Source organism: Trachemys scripta, chromosome 2 (genome assembly GCF_013100865.1).
Source record: "Trachemys scripta elegans isolate TJP31775 chromosome 2, CAS_Tse_1.0, whole genome shotgun sequence".
NCBI classification, from domain to species: domain Eukaryota; kingdom Metazoa; phylum Chordata; order Testudines; family Emydidae; genus Trachemys; species Trachemys scripta.
In genome coordinates, this window is record NC_048299.1 from 74908933 (window position 1) to 74930846 (window position 21914).

General features: G+C 45.5%; 1 protein-coding gene across 1 annotated transcript in view; it reads left to right on the plus strand.

Moving 5' to 3' along the window:
• SH3BP5 (SH3 domain binding protein 5) overlaps nucleotides 1-21914 on the plus strand; it is a 61614-nt gene that overhangs the window by 33413 nt on the left and 6287 nt on the right. Inside the window, exons 4-7 of the mRNA XM_034760897.1 lie at nucleotides 4884-5048; nucleotides 13750-13880; nucleotides 17525-17567; nucleotides 19502-19721. Coding sequence (XP_034616788.1) covers nucleotides 4884-5048; nucleotides 13750-13880; nucleotides 17525-17567; nucleotides 19502-19721 — 559 coding nt within the window. The remainder of the gene's footprint in view (nucleotides 1-4883; nucleotides 5049-13749; nucleotides 13881-17524; nucleotides 17568-19501; nucleotides 19722-21914) is intronic.

Below are 21914 nucleotides of genomic sequence, written 5' to 3' on the forward strand. Positions count from 1 at the left end.
TCCCCGACAGCCAGGATCTCTTCATCACCCTTACAGAGATCCCCTACCAACCCTCCCCAGCCGTTACCCCGGACACAGAATCTGGTGAAGGATCATCCAGTAAGTGTTGTAAACATCTAAACATTTATTTGTAACAGAACATGATTATTAACAATGTAAAAAATGGGTTTCTCATGATTACTTTGAATAACTTAACGGTTCAGTCATGGGCAGTGCAAGTATTTCAAAAAAATCTAGCAATGTCCGGTTTTGCATGATTGTCCTGCCCAAGCCGCTCTACTGTGTAGTCCCTGCTACTGCAGCTACAGTAAGATGCGGTCTATATGTCCGGGGATGGAGCAGAAATCCTCCTGGGACATCTCAAGGAAGCTCTCCTGCAGGTAATTTGAAATCCGCTGCATTAGGTTCTTGGGGAGAGCGGCCTTATTGGGTCCTCCGTAGTAGGACACGTTGCCGCGCCACGAGACTAGCAAGTACTCCGGAATCATTGCTTGGCACAGCATGGCGGCATACGGCCCTGGTCTTTGGAGGCTTTCCCGGAGCATTCTCTGTCTGTCGCTCTCAGAGATCCTCATGAGGGTGATGTCGCTCATGAAGACCTGCTTTGAATGAGGTAGGGGAATGTTATTAGTGTTGGCTGGTTTGCAGCCACGCGGTGGAGGCGGGAAAGGGTCAGCCGAAAGGGATCGTTCCCGGGGACAGCCGCGAGGGTGTGGGACAGGAGCAAACTTCCTGCTTGCCGGATTGCTGGCAGCAGGGACCGACATTGATTTCAATGTGAAATGAGGCCATTGCTAATATTAAAGTTTTAAGCTGCCACGAATCTACGGCTTACCATGTCTGCCTGCAACAGAAATTCCGTTGTCCTGACAGGGTTCTCAAAAGTGCTCTGCAAAACCACAGACAGTGAATGCGAAGGCCGAGAATTCGACCTTGTGCTGAGTGCGCATGTGATAGGTGCTGTGCATGGTCCTGTTCACAGAGAAAGACTATGTTCTTTGTTCACAACTACATTTATGTTTCTGAGGAATTCACTCCCTTTTTCCCATTCCCACAGCCCCATCTGCGACTGTCTCACAACCTAGCCTGTCATCACACTCCCAGAGGCTAGGGAGGATTAGGCATAAGAAGAAGAGGACACGGGAGGACATGTTCTCCGAGCTTATAGCCTGCTCCAGAGCACAGGCAGCACAGCAGACCCAGTGGCGGGAGAACTTGTCCCAAATGCACCAAGCCAACATGGATCGGGAGGAGAGGTGGCGTCAGGAAGACCAGCAGGCGACTCAAACCCTGCTTGGACTACTGAGGGAGCAAACGGACACGCTCCGGCGCCTTGTGGATGTTCTGCAGGAACGGAGGCAGGAGGACAGAGCCCCGCTGCAGTCCATCTCTAACCGCCCTCCCCCGCCACCAAGTCCCATACTCCCTTCACCCAAAGTGCACAGAAGGAGAGGCGGCAGAGTCCCTGCTAACTCTCACTGCACCCCTGCAGAGAGCTCGAGCAGCAGAAGGCTCTCAGTCCCCAAAGTTTGACAAGTTCTTTCCTTCCCGCCTGACACAAGCCCCCGTCCAAGTTTCACTTCCCAGTCCCCTGTGTAGTTGTTAATAAAAAATATGTTTCTGTTAACTACTGTTTCCATCATGTTCTTTTGGAGGAGGGGGGGAAAGGGGGTTGGTAATTGGACAGGACAGTCACCTTTGGCAGGGTACATAGTCGGGGGCAGGCACAGCAGCAGGGCACATACATAGTGCAGTGATGCAGTGACTACTTACCCTGGTTAGTCTGGGAGGTTCTTTTCATGTTATGTGGTGGGAGGTGGGTTGCTCTGTGACTTTGTGGCACGGGAGGGCAGTTAGAGATCTGAAGCGGCGGTCCTTAGGCAGGATCACAGAGCCACACAGCAGGGGATCTGTAAGCGTCCCCCCCCGCCACAAAGTCACATAGTACCCCCATACACACAGTCCCTATCAGGAGGGGTGACAGGCTCCGTTGAAAGAACCATCCCACCGCACCGGAGCCTGTCAGTCCTTCAGTTTAGAAGCTGCATTCGCGCGACTACACTACACCCGCTCCGCACCACAGTCTGCGTCCCAGTTTTAAAAAATTCCCGCGAAAACAGTATTACAGAAAACGGTGTGCTTTAACAAAGTAGAACTATTTTTATTTTGAAACGTGTGTTGGAAGTGGGGTGAAGGCTTCTCTGTACACAAAATTAGAAAGTCACAGGTTACCCTGCTCACTCAGGAACTTTGCTTTCAAAGCCTCCCGGATGCACAGCGCTTCCCGCTGGTCTCTTCTAATCGCCCGGCTGTCTGGCTGTGAGTAATCAGCAGCCAGGCTAATTTCCTCAACCTCCCACCCCGCCATAAAGGTCTCCCCCTTGCTCTCACAGAGATTGTGGAGCACACAGCAAGCTGCTATAACAATGGGGATATTGGTTTCGCTGAGATCACAGCGAGTCATCAAGCTTCTCCATCTCCCCTTGAGACGTCCAAAAGCACACTCCACCACCATTCTGCACTTGCTCAGCCGGTAGTTGAAGAGTTCTTTTTCAGTGTCCAGGGCACCTGTATAGGGCTTCATGAGCCAGGGCATTAGCGGGTAGGCTGGGTCCCCGAGGATGACTATAGGCATCTGCACATCCCCAACAGTTATTTTGTGGTCCGGGAAGTAAATACCTTGCTGCAGCCGTCTAAACAGACCAGAGTTCCTGAAAACACGAGCGTCATGAACCTTGCCCGGCCATCCCACGTAGATGTTGGTAAAACGTCCCCTGTGGTCCACCAGTGCTTGCAGCACCATGGAAAAGTAGCCCTTTCTGTTAATGTACTGGCTGGCCTGGTGGTCCGGTGCCAGGATAGGGATGTGAGTTCCATCTATGGCCCCACCGCAGTTTGGGAATCCCATCGCTGCGAAGCCATCTATGATCGCCTCCACGTTTCCCAGGGTCACTACCTTTGGCAGCAGTACATCAACGATTGCCTTGGCTACTTGCATCACAACAACCCCCACGGTAGATTTGCCCACCCCAAACTGGCTCGCGACTGACCGGTAGCTGTCAGGCGTTGCAAGCTTCCAGAGGGCTATGGCCACTCGCTTATGGACAGTCAGGGCTGGTCGCATCCGGGTGTCATTGCGCTTCAGGGCAGGGGACAGCAACTCACAAAGTTCAAGGAAAGTTCCCTTCCGCATGCGGAAGTTTCGCAGCCACTGTGATTCATCCCAGACCTGCAGCACTATGCGGTCCCACCACTCAGTGCTTGTTTCCCGTGCCCAGAATCGCCGTTCCACGGCATCAACATGACCCATTGCCACCGTGATGTCCTCGGCGCTGGGTCCCCTGCTTTCTGAGAGGTCTGTGCTACTCTCACACTTCAGGCCATCACCGCGTTGACGTAGCCTCCTCGCCTGACTTTTCTGCATCTGCCTCAGGGCAACCTGTATGATAAGCTGCGAGGCGTTGAGAGCGGCCACAACTGCAGCGATGGTTGCAGCGGGCTCCATGCTCACAGTGCTGTGGCGTCCGCGCTGTCAATGACTTGAAAAGTGCGCGAAATGATTTCCCGCCGGCGCTTTCAGGGAGGGAGGGAGGGCGGGAGTGAGTGATGGATGGATGACGACAGTTACCCAAAAGCACCCTCGACACATTTTTTTACCCAGAAGGCATTGGTGGCTCGACCCAGAATTCCAATGGGCAGCGGGGACTGCGGGAACTGTGGGATAGCTGCCCACAGTGCACCGCTTCCAATGTCGACGCTTTCCCCGTTAGTGTGGACTCACAAAGTCGAATTACTGTCCTTAGTGTGGACACACACGTTCGACTTTGCAATATCGATTCCAAATATTCGATTTAAGTAAAATCGAACTACTCTCGTAGTGTAGACAAGGCCTAAGTAAATGTCCTCAAAAGTCAGATAATTACAGTAAATTTGTCCTGTGATGCCTCTAACTTGTATTTTCATTGGTTGGAAGTATTGTAACTTAATATCTTGGTAGGTACTTGTATGGGTGGAGTACTTAAATGAATCCTCTTGCTCATAGAGCTAGAATTTAGGTCATTATAAAGCCAGTTATTTCATAGCTCTCATCCAGACTTTTAAATACTACTACTTCAAACACAGCTGTTGACAAGAGGATCCCTAGGTTTGAGTGACTGACCCAGGAATGGAGACTGAACCAAATCAACATGTCCACTGAACATTGATCTACACACACTATAAAGTACTGCACTTAACTATTTGGCTACCTCCATTCTTCCCTTGCCCCTATCCGTCAGACCTGGGACCTACAGTGCCTACTCTACCCCTCTCATAACAGAGTAGAAGAGAATACGTAGAACTGGTTTGCAGATCTCTTCCCTGGAAAACTGTGCATCATGCTGTGTTATAACGTAACCGCTCAGAAATGCTCTTCTGCTTGGTTAATACTGCAGTGACTAAAAAATTGGTATTGACTTAAATTCTGCACTCACGAAATGTTGTTCCCCATTGCATTCTTGTGAAACTCAACACCAAGCTGGCTATGGAGAGCAGAGATATTAGGAGTTTTTGTGTTGTCTTGCTGCCTCCTGTTTCTTCCTGATGGATTAAAGCTGTTCCACACAGTATTTCTCCATCTGTCATCCAGATGCTTATTATGCAGAACTGATCTCCTGCATTTTGGGTTTATAGGATATGAACAGCATGGTAATGCTTTACAGAAGACATGTGTGGCTGTGAACTAGCAGTGACCCAGGCAAGGAAATATGTATGTGCTGCCAAACAAAAGGGTGGGAAATCAAAACACCGGAGTGTTTTTGTCCTTAAAATCCTGGTCTTAGCTATTTTTAAAAACTGCCACACTAAGTGTTCCTTGATGCCTAATTGCAGTGTCTGTTTTCTAGGCACAACTGGAAGCTCAGAAAGCGACTCAGGATTTCCAGAGGGCTACTGAGGTGCTGCGTGCTGCCAAGGAAACCATTTCACTTGCTGAACAGAGGCTGCTGGAGGATGACAAGCGTCAGTTTGACTCTGCCTGGCAAGAGATGCTCAATCACGCCACCCAAAGGGTGAGATCAATAAGGAGCTGCTTGCCTTAAGTCTCTTGCTCAGTTTGAGTTGGCTTTGTTGCATGCCACAGGGCCTAAATTCTTTTTGATTTGCTCGAGGGCTGATGCAGAAGGGCTGTAATTCCACTGGCAAATGAATAGAAATGGCTTGTGAATCAGGTACTTGGGGCACTATTAAAGATGAAATAGGATGGGGCTACCTGTGAGATGGGGAAGAAGGTAGCTTGCAGGGTTAAGGGGAGCCACTTTGGATAAGCTAAGAGCTGCTCCCACCATGATTGGAGGGGATGGAGAGGGTGAACAAAGTGGAATCTGCGTAGGTTTTTTTTACCATGCCTGTCACTATGGTATGTGAGCTCCTGGGCCAGCACCTCCCTTCCCCAATTGTATGGTGAGGAAGAGGAATGCCGAATCAGACTTGCAGGTGAAGTTGAGTGGGAAGGAACCAGAATTGGGAGTCTCTGCAAAGGCCGGGGAAGGGGGAGGAAGCAGCTCCAGCGGGTCTCAAGGCCCAGAGGCCTCTTAGGGTATGTCTGCACTGCAAATAAAAACCCAGAGCTGGCCCATGCCAACTGACTGGGCTGCAGAGACAGCAGCAGAGTCACTGCCCAAGGAAGACCCCTTCCAATGAGGCATCCATGGGGAAATGGAGACTAAAATAAGACTAGTATTTTGAGGACCAAAGCTGCTGTTTTAAGTGCCATGAGCCCCAAATGTTAAGAGTGCAGGATAAAACTACACGGAGACATCAAAAGCCTGGATGTGGGAGTAGGGCCCTGGATTCCACTCAACAGACCTGAGTTCTCTCCCTGGCTCTGCTGCCGGCCAGCTGAGTGACCTGGCCATGTCAATTCACCTCTCCATTCCTCTGCTTCCTTCATCTGTAAAATAGGGATCATGACACTGACCTCCTTTGTAAAGTGCTTTGAAATCTAGAGAAGGCAAATATTGCATAAAAGCTAGGTGGTGGCAGTCACCTTAAACGCTTGTGTTAGAGAAATTCTTACTCACTTTTTTTATGTTTTCTTCCCACTTTCTTTCCTAAAAGAATGCAAAAATGGCTTTGGTGTCTTTTTTTTTTTTTTTTTTTTTTTTTTAAGAACATACAAGAACCAAACTTAAAGTCTCTTGTGCCAAGTCTCTCCAGATGTGCCAGGAAAGCTTAACCCACTATTCCAAGCTGGCTGAAGCAATAGTGTAACATTATCTTAGTCCTGAAATCCTAATCCTTTTGTGGAAACTGTATTTGATTATAAGACAACATAGTCTTCATGTATAAATTGTATACAACAGCGCTGCCAGATGGTGCACAGTACTAAAAGAGCAACAGATGTGTTGTGTGAAATGGGAAACCTAGTATGTGAAAACTGAACACTGCTGATGTCGTCGTCACCACTGTTGTGTGTTTAAGGTTCCTATACTTCTAAATTGCATGACAAGACTAGCTCCACCCCTTCATTGTGATTGCCCAGAAGCAATCAGGTGTAGCCCTTATTTGAAATGAGAAGTCCACTAACACACTAACATTTTTCTTTCTTGAAGCATGAGAATGAAAACTGGATGCTTCTGTGGGTTTGCAATGGGCAATACAACATTGCCTCTTAAAGTTCAGTTAAGCTTGGTAGTGACCAGTTACTAGTGTGAGCTGTGCAGCTTACATACCAAACAGATAGTGCTACAATGGGCACCCTTGCCGGTTGTTTCCCTGTGGAATACCAAGCAATGAATGAATATTCAGACTGAAGTACTGTCTTAGCTCTGCAGGGGGTCACCCTAAGACAGGGTTGAAGTGCTTTGGGGAGTCAGTATGGGGAAAAGTCTGCAGCTGCTGCTGCCTTTGCTGTGGAAAAACAGAAAACTTCCATTTCCAGGGCTGGCAGTCCAACACCTTCCACAAGCACAACTTTCTGGAGGGGGTGGGGAGAAGTGTCTTGTTTGTCAAAAGAACGTGAAGGAAAAGCTCCAAAAAAAGATGGTACATGAGCATTTTTGTTTAGAAACTCTGTGTGAGAGAGAGAGTGATGTATGTTTTGTTTTCCAAAGAAGGACCTCCAGTTAATGCTGATGCATTCTAGAGAGATGACTCTAATACTATATCAGAAAGGATGCTTTGGGTTGTGGTGGACCAGGTGAGGGAAGACACACCAGCATTTAAATTGGGAATCTTTTTGAAATCTCTCTCCTGTAGATGGCCTCAATGAAAAATTTTCTCTAAACCCGTAATGCTGCCTAAGAGAGAATCTAGGGATGAAAATACAATTGAGCTATGGAAGCCCAGAGACTTAGTACGTGAGATGGCGTCTGTTCTGTTGTTTAGCCCAACATTCTTCAGTAAAACAATATTGGGAGCAATGCCATTCTGTCGTGACACTTAATCACGTGACTTTTTGCATGATCTCTGGTCCTGGACCTGTCAGGATGACTTATTTATAATGAAACCTCTCCAATGACTAGAGTTGAATAGGAAATGGACCCTAATGTATTGGCTGCAGTTGTCAAAACATCTAGTGACAAAACATCCTGTAGGAACATATACACCAACGGAGAACTTCCTCATTGGAAAGAGTCCCACCTTACTCATCCTTTCTGGCTGTTGACAGAACAGTCTGGGTAAAGTTCTTTCTCAAATAGTTTCTAAAAGTAACTAAATATCAGTACTTAAGAAGGGTGGCAATAGAGTGGTGGTGTAATCAATGCTGATTCATGGAATATACACCATACTATTTCCACTAGTAGTCTGCGTCACATTGACACCAGAAATGCAAGTGCTTCTGCAATAGGATTTTAGTCACATGACTTCCATTGATTTTTATTGGGCATTTCATGGCTCTTCACGTCATATCAGTTAGTCTGTGTTTAGGGGCTAGGGCTTCAGGGAGTCTCCCCTTCAGCAATGGAACTGGGTCTACTGTGCAAGGGGAAGGCAGGACTGGAATGGTGTGTGCTGAGGTGGGCACCCCATATATGTCACAGAGCCCTACAGGAGGTCCTCCAATGCATCTCTGTACAGGGACATGTACACATAAAAGGCCTGGAGGGCTACTTCAATCATTGGGGTCAACGGTCACTCCGTCCTTTGGATGGGGGAGGATTCCTCCTTCTTCCCTGGTACCAGACCCAGCTAGGTGATGCCATGAGGAGTTTGGGAATGTATGAATTTTTGTGGCTGGGGAGAGGGGGAACAAACTACAAAGCTATGGATCTGGGGTTGGGGTAGGAAGCCAACAACAAAAATCGGCTTCAAATAAACTAGTTCGCCTGTGATGGCTGCTTCACATAGAGAACTCCTCTGATGGAAAGTTACAGCACTTCAATTGTACTGACCACTCTTTGTTAGTAAATGACAAATGTGTTGGGTACAAAGTAGACTTCCACAGTTATTGGCGCAGCAATGAGTCACATGCAGAATAGCATCTATCTATAAATGTCAAAGTTGGCTACAAACTCATTTGTTTGAAATCGCCAGGCAAGGGTAAAATAAGGTCGTACTCTTTCTTCATATACAGGGAGGGCAGGTATTTTTGGACTGGCTAAAATTTATCTGACGTGGTATAAAACTGAGCCCAAAAGTAAGTAGGTAACTGAAGGGCGATAGAAGCCGAGATTATGAAGCAAACTGATAGATGAAAGAACTGGTGCAGGATAAGTGGCTCTGTTATACACAGATGCTGTGGAAATACTGCAAGATTACCCCAGCTGCTTTTGGGTTGATGGGTGTGGACAGAGTCTGAGACTTCAGAATATCAAACTGGGCTTCATTTGCAGACTCTCTCTGGGAAGAAATGGTGATGGGTCTGGACGGTTGTGACTACCCCTGATTTGTTCAGGGATTGAAAAGCTGCTAATGTCCGTATTTTTAACAGGTCAGTCTATAACAGGGTATACACAGGACCTTTAAAACCAACAGTATAGAAAATAAAACCTAGAGGGCCATTGAAAGGATATTGCCTATTCTAAAGGGATGGAAGAATAAAATATAGCAGGTATTTTTATTCAGGGGAGCAACCAGGACTGGTATGAACAGCTGCAGGGAGGGTTGAAGAGGGCTGTGCCTTGAACTTTGACTCCTATTTTCATAGGAGCCTAAGGGAATTAGACACCTAAATCCCATTGAATTTAAATAAAGGCTGGGTGCTTCACTCTGTCTGTATAATCCCCCTACACCCCCATGCTTTAGAACTCCATCAAACATACACATGTGGTACCCGGGACACTCCTATGCAACGTGATCAAGTGACTAGGAAGCAGGGAGTCAAATTTAGAGTCCCATTCTTGGCCCCCAATCTGGTGTGTGACTTTGGGTGAGTCATTTCATCTCTCCCTACCTCCATTTCCCCACCTGTAAAATGGGGATAATGACACTTTCTTTCCTCTGAAAAGTGCTATCAAAAAGTGCATCATCTTAAGGTTGACTTAGCTATTCTCAGTTAATGAGATAGACCCAATGTTTTGGCCCCTGTTTAGGGGGGTTTCTGGGAAGAGGACGGGTGTGGGTTTGTCTCCTTCTATAGCAGAGCTTAAGAAACCAACTTCACTATTTTCCAGTTTTAGACATACGTGTGTACCAAGAGGCTTCCATAGGGGCCGAAGGATAAATGGTTCTAGAGGGATGAAAGGGGAATAATGGCATTAATGTTTTGGCAGAATGTCAATGTGGTGCACAAATATATGTGTAAGGGGAGAGGGTGAAATCTGGAGTCTGAGATTAGTTGCATTAAAAAGGAACGTTCTTCACACATTTCCTTCATGTATGCAATTAATCTTTCAAAAAAACCCAAACAAATCACATGCAACATGGCTTTGGTTTTTCCCCTAATTCCTTTTCATCTTACCCTTCAGTTGCTCAGAAATATATGGGGCATTCAGAAAAATGGTTTAGTCATCTTGCATTGCCTCTCTCACCACCCTGTTTCTAACATTTCCCTCTAAGTGATACACTGATTGCTTTTGGAGAAAGAGAATAAATGTGGCACCTGACTTAATTTCTACGACAACTCTTGGTGTCCATACAAGATTCATTGGCGCGCCCTGCTTTCTCTGTTTTGACTGCATCATTGTTTCTCTCTTGAGGTCCTGATGAGGGTACGTTCTTTACTTAGGCTTGTCCTGATTACTTGGGAGAAAACAAAGCAATTCATACAAACCTGTTCTCCAAGAACATCTATTTTATATTATGTCCCCTTCGATAGAATACCCAGATGGTGGTCTTGGATTTTGCCTTTTATCTAGCAGCTTACTGGTTGCTGTCCATGCTGCGATGTTCTACCTGACGCTGTTGATGATCTAGTAATTAACTACATTAATGGGATAGTCTATTTTTAGACCACACCAAGGAGCAAGCAGGGGGACTAGTCAATATAATGCTGATCTTTGTGTGCCAAGCTACTCTATGAATGCATTTGTAACTTTTAATAGCATCAACGTCTTTCATAAACAACCAAAAGAGAGGGTATAACACAATAACGAGAGGCTGTGATCACCTCCAGAAAGCTCTCATCTGACCAGCATTCTTAACCAGCCCCTACGTGAACCTCTAGAGCAGCATTCTTAATGCCTGGACGTTGAGGTGGAGGCGTGGGGAGACTGGTAATAGACTCTTAAATAATTGGTTTGCATCCAGCCATGGTGACCAACTGTCTCCATTTGCAGGCTGTTTAGTGGTCAATGTGAAAAGAGTTGGCTGTCTCATTTCCACATCAAATGCCCAAGCACATGTTAGTTGGCTGTTCTGGAGATGTTAAGGATTTAGCTATCCTATTGCTCCTAGAGTTGTTTCTTAGCTGGCTGTGGGGGGACGATTTCAGAGCCACTGTCTGTCCTGTACCTGTTTTTTAGAGAGAGAGAAAAGACTTAAGTTTTCAGGGCTGTCCATCTGGCACGTTCTTTGTTTGTTTAGTTACTTGTGCAATGTGGGAATTAGGGAAGTAAGGAAGGTTGGGTGTGTTTTTTTGGTCATCTGAAATTATAAAAAGGATTAAACAACCACTCTCACAATTGACTTCTTTCACAAAGTGTAAGTGTGTGTGTGTGTGTGTCTTCAGTAAGACAGGTTTCACCTTTTTTGGTTGAATGTTTTTGATAGACTAAATTATAAACAATCTGCTCACCTCATAAAAGGCTTTTATATTTTGAAGAGGCCACTAAGCGACCTAGTATGTTGGTGCTTGCAGCATTCATCACGCCATGAGTCAGCATGTATGATTCAGGATGTCTAAGCCAGCAGCGGTATCAACCAAACAAACTTCCTGGAAAGAATCATTTTGGCATTCAACTGAGAAGTGACAACAACCGGAAACGAACAGCTCCATCTCTGCAGAGCTTCCAGCAGGGTTAAATTCATATGTGCCAAGTTTCTAATGTGCCACTCCAGGCCCGGCCTTCATTCCACCCCTTTCTCCAAGGCCCCACTCCTGCCCTGCCTCTTCCTGCCATATTCACTCCCTCCCCCAAGCGTGTCTGGCCCTCGCTCCTGCCCCCTCAGGGCCTCCTGCATGCCATGGAACAGCTGATCACGGCGGGCAGGACGTGCTGGAGGGGGAGGCATTGATTGGGGCTACCAGTGGGCAGGAGGTGCTGGGGGTGTGGGGAAGGTGCTGATAAGGGGGGCTGCTGGTGGGTGCTAAGCACTACTGGTGGTTTTTTTTTGTTTGTTTTGGTTTTTTTTTTTGGTGGATGCTCCAGCCCTGGAGCACCCACGGAGTCTGCACCTATGGCTAAATTTCTTTGCCATGCCCAAGGAAGGCAAACCCACTTCCTTGCTGTCCCAGAAGAATGCTTATCTTAAATATGACACTTCCTTGCCAAAGACAGGCTTGTCTAACTCAGTGGTTGTCATCCTGTGGGCCACGGACCCCTGGGGATCTGCTGACTGTCTAAGATTTTCAAAGGAGTCGGCACCTCCATTTGAAATTTTGTAGGGGTCTGCAAATGAAAAAAGGTTTATAACCATTGGTCTAATGCAGTCCTCTAGGAAAGGTCAAAGCATCATTCTAGCTTTCTAACTGCTGCACAAGCTGAGTAGCAGAAAAGAGATCAACTAACGTGCTGGATGTAGAGCAGAATCTATCTTGAATATTTTATAATTTTGACCTTTCCTCCAAAGGAGAGAGTCTTATTTATATATGCAGGCAGCTGAGGGGCACTGGAGCTGAATATATATTCTTGGATCTAGTCAGAGCCTATGAAAACTATTCTTTCTAGGGTAAAGGGTTCTATAATAAAAATGCATATATTTTTTGTTGCAAAATATGTAGTATAGATAAGGGGAATGTAGCCTTAAATAAAACTTCTCATTATTGAAATTGCTAGACACCAATTTCATCATTGTTCAGTCTTTCATGTAAGCATTGAAAGGGGTAAAGCACAGGTTTACTTTGAATGCAATGGAAAGCAAAGGTCAGTTGTATGCTTCAAGTTGGTGGCATCCCTTTGCGTGTTTTGAATACCACTAACTGTTTGGTTTGGCCTCCAAGAGATACTGCTCATTTGATCGTAGGAGAACACAGCAATGCTGATGAGACTAATATTATTTGAAAACAAAATTATTTGCAGTTGGTTGTCTTTTCTGAAATAAGAGCCTGCTACTTTGGTCTGAGGTAGACTGCCCCTTCTGGCATGTGTTCGAATAGCTCAAATAATGGAATATACTTCGAGCTATTTACTTTGGAGTTGGGGAATAAATTGGTTTGCATTCTGAATTCTTGGAAAAGGAATATCACAGAAAACAGGGTCCCATCACTTTCTGTAACAATGCTTGCTTGTGAGAGAGCCTGCGTATTACCTACACAATGGAAACTTTCATGTCTTGTTAAAATGTTGCGGGGGAGAGAGTAATTATGACTTTAGTGTATCTTCTGGCTGGACCTTGTTATGTGGTTCACTCCACTCTTACGTTTTTTGCCTGGTAGTACAGAAAAATGGATGTCCTAATTTGCCATGTGGCTCTTCAAATTTGTAAATCAAAAATATCCCTGATAGCATTGCTGGCATCATAAACAAAGCAGGACATTCACTGGAGCAGATGACGAGGATATTTACAGCAATTAAAACAAAATTTACACACATTCAAGTACTGAGGCAGTGAGCATTATTTATAAATGTTCAAATGTTTGCTTGACTTGTGCCCGAGCCATGGCCCTGTGTGTGTTGGACTGGAAGTGTTCATGGAGAGCGTGATACACTTAACCTTTGGACCAGTCATACACATGCATCTCTGCCTGCCTAGTGCGTGTGGCAGCATTCATGATGGCTCATCATTCCAGCCAGAAGAGGAATGTTCTGTAAAGGAAATACTTTTACACTTGTGGAAGAGAATGGGGAAATAACAGGGATGATATGGTAGCTCAGAATGGAGCCATGCTAGTGTATCTTGAACGTCTCACTGGGGTTGGAGGGGTACTGAGCTCTCACGTTTGAGGCTGCTTATACCAAAGCTCCCCCAGAATGCACTAAGCAGCAGTATGCTCCTTGTATCGTTAATATTTTATTTGCTAACCAGACGTGCTGCTGTTTCTTCCAAGAAAGATTTTTCTAAGTAGGTTAATTGAAAGAAGATGTCTCTTCTCTTCTGTATCTCCCCTCCACCCTGCTATACTGTGAGAGGTTCAGAGAGGTTATGGAAATGCTGTTAATTAAAATTATATGAAACTGATAAGCATGTGACACGCCTGTTACAAATCAAACCCTTTGTTTCCTCTCGAAGGTCATGGAGGCAGAGCAGACGAAAACAAGAAGTGAGCTGGTGCACAAGGAAACGGCAGCCAAATACAATGCTGCCATGGGCCGGATGAAACAGCTAGAGAAGAAACTGAAAAGGGCCATCAATAAATCCAAGTATGTGTTTTAGCTGGTGGTGCGTTTACATGCTAAGCCTACTTGCACAGGGTGCTTCACGCACGTGGCTTTCAGGACTCCGTCCAGGGGGCTGCACAGATAGTGTAGCTGGTGTCTAACTTGCAACCCAGTCCACGTGGTCACAGAACTTTACACTGGCTAAGAAAGCAGCAAGGCTATTGATTAAAAACTTCAAAAGTGTGAGACTACCTCAGAGCTGCATATCGAACGTCAGATTTGTTCGCTTTCCGGAGCCTTCTTGGCAAGTCATGTGAGAGCTATTCTCGTGGAAAGGCGCACGCTTCAGAGGGCATAGCTAAGAAGCGTGTGTGATAAATGATAAAATGTGTTTGGTGTGTGGTTCTCCTCTGCTGCATAGAAGTCTATGCAAATGTGGTGGTCGTCTAAAAAAGCAGCCTTTTGTAATACTTGCTTACTGTCCGTGGAAAAAGCTTTAGGTAATCTCCAACTAATATTTTTAATTTTAATAATTTCCATTTTCTGCAGCTTGACTAAACAGTGATCATTTATTTAGTGTTTAATCCCTCAGTCTAAAAATGACTTTATCAATGTCTGTTACTATTTTGCTCAATACATATACAAGTATTGGTACTTTCCAAGGAAACTCTGAGCATGTGTTCTCTCTCACATGTTGTTGCCACATATCTGTAGCCTGCAGCCATTCCACCTTGTGCGGTGTGTTTCTATGATAAGATAAGCTAAGCAGGGTGCCAGTATTGGATGGGAAATCTCCATAGGTGCTGAAATAAATATTCTGCAGTTCAGCAGGTGGCACTCTTTCCTCTCGATCAGAGTGGTGGTAGGGGCATTAAGTTACCAAAAGAGCCTTTATTTGAATGGGATGGAAAATGAAGGTCCTGACCACTTACCATTGAGGTCTTATGGGCCTTTTCATAAGAATAAGGGTGTTCATCCTGGTGCCCTGACCAGCTGTTACCTTGGGTACATTCTGCTACCCTCGATTCACCTTGCAGTGTCAAATGGATATAGATTCCTCCCCTCCTGCCCCAAACTGTTTGTGTAAGGATGCTGTGTCCTGCAACACTTCACTTCAGAGCTTTCTATGGCAGTGGTGAGTGGAATGGACCCTACTACATGCCTTGCCAGTTTACAGAGGTGTTCCAAGGCTTAATTAGTTAACACTGCAAAACTTTTCAGAACATCAGACTTTTCATTTTCTCATGTGAGCTTCATCACTTAAACAGAAGACAATCCCACTGATTTTTATGGGGAATAGGAGTCTACTGTCATGAGTTCAGGTAGAGGGGATGTAAAAAACAAACTTCATCCCCACGGAAAAGCTGCTCGTATTCTTTATCTGAACAATGGAAACAAAAATTCTTTCCTGCATCTCAGGGATGTTGAGGCTGAGCTAATGACTCTTGGAAGTGCTCAGATACTATGGCAGTGGTAACCACCATAAAAAAACATATATATAAAATATTATAACTAAGGCTATGGTTTAGTCATGGGTGTTTTTAGTACAAGTCAGGGACAGGTCACGGGCAGTAAACAAAAATTCACGTCTCGTAACGGGTCCATGAGTTTTACTGAAAATACCAGTGAATAAAACGTGTGTGTGAGAGAGAGAGAGAGAGAGAGACTGGGGGCCCCAGGGGTGCTGGGGGTGGTGGTGCTGGCTGCTTGGGGGGGGGAAAGCGGGCGCATGGTCTGGGCCCCCTGCTGGTGCTGGGGGAGGGTTTGGCGGGGCTGGCTGGCAGGCTCCCTACCTGGCTCTGTGCCTCCTCCCTCCTCTCCCAGCAGCAGAGTTTGGGTGTGGGGTATGGGACGGGGTGAGGGGGGTGGGTGGCGCTCACTGGGGGCTCCCGGGAAGCGGCAACATCCCCCTCACTCAGTTGCTAGGCGGAGGCATGGCCAGGCAGCTCTGCATGCTGCCTCAGCCCAGAGCACTGGCTTCGCAGCTCCCATTCGCTGGGAATGCTTGTGTGGGGGCGAGACTGCCCCAGCAGTGGCCGGTGAACCTGGTGCAGGGACTGCCTGAGCGCTGCCCCTGAGCCAGGCGCACCGGCCAGTGCAGAAGTCACGAGTCCGTGACCAACTTGCAGCCTTAATTATAAGGCACTGATTTTCTCCCACACTAAGAGCTGGTGAGATGCCCCAAGGAATAAGACCAGGATCCAAGCTTGGTTGCTCCCATGCGGTAGGGAGAACACTGTGACTTGACTGGCTTGCATTGTTTAGCCTAAAATTAGGGTGGAACTGAGGGGCCTCAGGAGAAACCTTCACTTTGAACCAGGGTTGTGTATAGATTCCATAGAATGTGTTTGAATTTCAGAGGAGCTTAATCTTCTTTGTAAGGATCAATTACGTGTGGAGGCTAAATGGAAAGAGGACAACGAATTCTTAATTTTCAGAGCCAGATTGTGAATCCTTGCTTCCAATATTGGGCAGTTACAGCCATATGAATAGTCGTTAATGGGCCCGCAGTGGAGTAGTGACTTACCTGAGGGTGTAGAGTCGCAGTGCAGCCCGAGATGTTTTTGATAATACAGTAAACAGAGAAGTGTGTTTCACGTGTTACGATAATGGAGCGAGGGCTGTTGAGTTACAAATATCTGTAGTGCACAGTGGGCTGTAGGGGACCCAAAGAGTGTGCGATGCATCCAAACAAAGAATTCATGACAAATCTAGAATTTGGCTGTACTGTGCAGGTCAGGTTTTATTAGATGAGCTCGAATTATAAGCCAGGTTAACCATATCTATGTGTCTGGTACTTGAAATCTGGATTCTGGCACCCTTACATTCAGTAACACATTGCTCCCCAAGAACCTTCAGTGGGACTGTTTGCAGAGTGAGGTGCTACTCAATGGTAGTTGGTATCTCAGAATCTAGCTCACAGTATGGAAATACGGGGTAGTGGTTGAAGTCTTGATTGTATGTGAAGACTTATCTGACTATTCAACTGCCTGGCCTTGATTAGGATAGCTTCTGAAATGTGCGAGTGCTTGGAAGGTCTATCTCAGTTGAGTAAGGTGATTTTATTATTGCCCCGTGTAGCATCAAATTGATGACTCTGTCTTCAAAGCTTTGGAATAGAATGTGCATTCGTGGCTCTAAACTGTGCCTTTTGTCTACGTGATATCTGATGATGCTATAAATAAAGCAGGAAACAGCTCAAGTGTAGCATCTTTCTGTTTTGTGACTGAGCAAGGACAAAACCTTGGAGTGTCGTGCAGCTGGAGGGAAAACTGTGCAGATGTTCATCCGACTCCTGCCTGCAGTCTGGAGAGAGACAGGCATTTTACTTCCAGCATTCTAAAAAAACACCAAAGATCTGTGTATGTGCCCCAAGAATTGTGTTTTAAAAAGAAGGGGGCCGGGAAGGGGGAAACTCTATCCATTTTTAGAGGGTTAAGACACTGATTCTAGAAGGTGCTTAAGCATTTGCCTAACTTGAAAGCACATTGCTACAGTGTGACTATTTGTGCTTAAAGTTGGTGTGTGCAACTTTATAGATGTTTACATTTTAGATAGGCAAGCCTGAGGATTAAATTGCTGGCATAAGACATAACTGCTTTAATGCTTTGGGCCAGAGTCTCTCTCCTACTCCAATCCCCTGTTATCCCAGCAACTGTAACAAATTATTCTTTGTTTTTCCACAGGCCTTATTTTGAACTGAAGGCAAAGTACTATGTACAGCTAGAGGTATGTATCTAATTCAGATCTAGTAATGACTGCTTGCAGTAAAAAATTTTAAATACACTGCAAAGGGCTGCTATAATCACTCTGCATTTCTGTACAAAGTACATTCCATTCCAAATGCTTCATGTTGAAGAATACACGAAGCCTGTTTTAAAAATAAAAGGCCAAAAGAGACTGTTTCCACTTGTGAAGTAGGCGGGCCCCAACTCCCCCACCCCCCCAGTCATGTCTGCCCTACCTTGTGAGCCCCTGTGCAAAGAAACCATTGTTCCATGGGAGTGGGGCCAGTGGTTGAAAGACAGCAAAGTTGGTGGCCCTAGATTGCTCTCTTGATGATAGTCCTTCAGCTCTGTGTTGTCCAGTGTCTTTCTCAGAGGCAGGGCACATCATGTTCATGGCAGGCACATGGAGAAGTTAGATAAAAACAGAAGTGCTCTTGCAGGAAGGTTGCTACATAACTCTATTTCTTAGAGTTCAGAACGATAACGTACAAGAGCCAAAACCGGAGAGTGACAAGCTAGGCGACTCCCTAAAACAGAGAGGCGCAACTCACCCTCCCCTTATTCTAGGCTGTCTGTCCACAGACCGATCACATGCTTCCCTACAGAGCCCTCTAGCCTGCAAGCAGGAGCAGGAACCCCCTGAAAATTAAAGTGACAGCTTGTAATTTTTACACAGGTTTTGATATGCCCCAGGGCAGCTGTTGAAAATGCAGTACAGTCGGCTGCCCTCAGGCAAGTTGTCTTGTGTTCAACATACAATACAAAATGGAGTTCATAAATTGATACGGTCCTATCCCATCCTGTCAGGCTGTATTTCATGTTTGCTCTTTGTCGTACTCCTTAACACCAGTCTTCTCTCCTAGCTGTGGAAGGGGGGTTGTGCCTGGAGGGGGAAAGAAGGGGCAGTTAAAGCTGCACACTACAATATTCAAGGCTTTGAAGCCTGCTGCCACCTGGGTCCGAACTCATGTATGCAGTTTTAGTGACCAGGAAGTGATGAGTTAGTTTTGTTTCTGCCCGGAAAACCTCCTGCATCTGTTTGGAGCCAAGTGGAGCAGTTCAGCCTTTCCTGTTCCCTTACCCTGCAGGGGGAGAGGAAAGGACTGTTAGCATTCATGCTGTCAGCTACTGAATTGCTGAGGGTATATACAATAGCTCCGCTCAGGCACATTCAGATTTAGGCATTTGTTCCAACATGTGGCAGTAATGCCCCCAATTGCTCCAGAGCCCAGTCTAGGTGATCAGGAACTGGAGAACTGTCCCAAATAGTTTTCTGCTAGTTGTGCATGTCCATTCACTTCAATAAATGGTCAGAATAAACATAGTCTATTATTAAGTACTTTCATTAGGTCTTCATCTTAACATGGATCACCTGCCCTCAGCTAATAGAGGCTTATGTGCCATTCCTGGCTATGTGACACACAGAGAATCCTTTCCAATGCACTGGAGTGTTCATTCAAACTGGAACACCACAACTGTTCGTCCCCCTCCCCCCCCCACGTATCCCCTCACAACTTCCCTGGCTTGTTGCATAATCGAGGTACTTTTCAACTAAAAACCTCTCTCATCATCTGTGCACCAAAATTATTAGTTACATTTTAGCCTATACACTCAAATTATTTAATAATATCTAGCTCTAATATACCACTTTTCATTGGTAGATCTCAAAGCACTTTACAAAGGATCCCCATTATGCCCATTTTACAGATGAGGAACTGAGGCACAGAGCAGAGACATGAATTGTCCAAGGTCACCCAGCAAGCCAGTGGCAGAGCCAGGAATAGAAGTCGCCTGTGTCCCAGTCAGTGCTCTATCAACTAGGCCATGTTGCCTGCTTAGCTGGGGAAATGAAGCCCCCTTTTCCCTCCTTACATAATGACAATTTGTTTGAAATCCGCAATCGTTTAAAGAAACCCCATCTGCCTTCCTCGTTAGCAATTCAAGAAGACTGTGGATGACCTGCAGGCAAAGCTGGCCCTAGCCAAGGGAGAGTACAAAACAGCCTTGAAAAACCTGGAGATGATCTCAGATGAGATCCACGAGAGGAGACGGTCTTCTGCCATGGGACCCCGGGGGTGTGGTGTGGGTGCAGAAGGCAGTAACACCTCGTTGGAAGATCTTTCCGCATGTAAACTGGAGTCGGACTCCATCTCCAGTAAGTATAAAGTTGTGTGTTCAGAAATTCCCATGGGCAAGTGTCATATAGGAGGTTTGGGGGCTGAAATGAAGGACCTTGTTTGTATCCTACAGCTGGTGATTAGTCAGATACTTTACAACTTCAGGTAACTCAGTTGCACCTTCTGTTAACTCCACAATTTACCATGCACTTGAGAATTCCCTTCTCAGGGGAAATAGAGAAGACTGGAAACTCCCTATTTGCTCCTAGCATCACAGCTGTTGCAAACAACAGTGTTGCATGCATGAAACAAAATCAACACACTTCAAAGCATGTAAATAAATGCACACAAGTGACAACAATTATGCAGTAACTCTAGGGCCTGATCTACACACCGTTTTGTACTGATATAACTGTTTCTGTTGGTATGGTATTTATTTTTTTTACTGAAATATACCAGTACAACCCCTGTTTGGATGCAGTTATGCCAGTATGCTGGGTTACTGATACAAATGCATCCATACTGGGGGGCATTGTGCTGCTTTAATCTCACTGGCACATCTATATAGTAAGCTATAGTTAAAGCAGTACAACTCTTGTCTTTAGGCCTTGTCTACACAAGCTGCTTGCATGATGTGGGCTCCTTTGATATGTTGCCATGTAAATAGTGCAGCCATGCCTGGTCCTTTGAATAAGGGAAGCAAAGAAATAGGAACATATTAGCTCAGTGTGCTGCATGTCAGGACTGGAGATGCATCTTCTTTGAGAGATAGACAAACAGCAGTAAGATTGCGCCACAGGCCCAGATAGTCACGCTGTTTAGCAGAGATGATTTTGAGCTGCAAAGATCGGAACATTCCCCAAGTTCTGGGGAGCCTTGGATCTGGGATTCTGATTCAGGCCCCTCTCTACTAGGAAGAGTGAGCTGCTAAAGGGGAGAGACTAAAATAGTTTGAGACCCAAAAGAGGCTTCTGTTTCTGTCGTTCCCAGTTCTAGTTTTCTGCTCCAAAAATTATCCTTTCTGTAAATCCAATCCCACAGCTCCCTTCTCTCTGCATCTCAGCTCTTGTCTGCAGGAAAGAACCCTGTCAAAGTGCTGATGATCACAGTTTATAACTCCATAACCCAGTCGCATGTCCTCCCTGCAGCCCTAATACACTGCTGTCATGGATATAAGCCAGCCATTAGGGCTCCTTGAAATTTTGAGGAAGGTCCCCCAGAAGAGGGAGGGGGAGGGATAGCTTTTGGGGAAGGGATAGCTAGGTGGTTTGAGCATTGACCTGCTAAACCCAGGGTTGTGAGTTCAATCCTTGAGGGGGACACTTAGGGATCTGGGGCAAAATCAGTACTTGGTCCTGCTAGTGAAGGCTGGACTCGATGACCTTGCAAGGTCCCTTCCAGTTATAGGAGATAGGATATCTCCATTAATTAATTAATTAATTTTATTTATTTAAGTATTACTGGGCTTATTTCTTTAGAAAGTCTGTCGTCCCTATATATAAGTACAAGCTGATACATGCCATATCGCCCACCACCTTGGCATTATTAGATTTAGTTTTCCTCAATATTGCATTGTCTGTTAGTTGATGTTTACATCTCATTCATGGAATGCACACTCCTGGTGGCCAGGGATGTAAAGTAGCTAGAAATGTGCACACAATGTCCAATTTGTTGCCCTTCCCCTGCCTGCACTTTCCAAGATCATACACACTAGGACAACTACTCCACAACTCATTCTGTGTAGACAGATATATTGGGCCTGGTTCTGATCTCGCACCAATCTTACTACCATATCATGGTGAATACATATAGATGATTAAAAATACCCTGATTTTAAATTAAAAGGTCTGATTTTTTTTTAATTTTTGTTTTTATATGAAATTATGGCAACCTGTGTTAAAGCCTATACTTATAATGTGTTAAAATCATTTAAATTAAATATAAACAATAATATTACGCAGTTTGCTGCCAAGTTTTAAAGAAAATCAAACAACTCAACTGGTGGAAGCCACTGGCTAAGCACATGGAACCAGAGTTTGTTGAAGTGCTACGCCAGCTTTTGACAGTGCAGTAGACTCTTCTGCAGGTGCAGAGAATTTTTTTTATTTCAATTTATTCAACTAGTTCAGTTCAATGACTAGTACAGAAACCAATCGGGAGTTGAAAAAGCAGGAAAGCTTGTTTCCCCTCTGCAAATCTATGAATAAAAAGTAGGTGTGAAAGAATGAGAT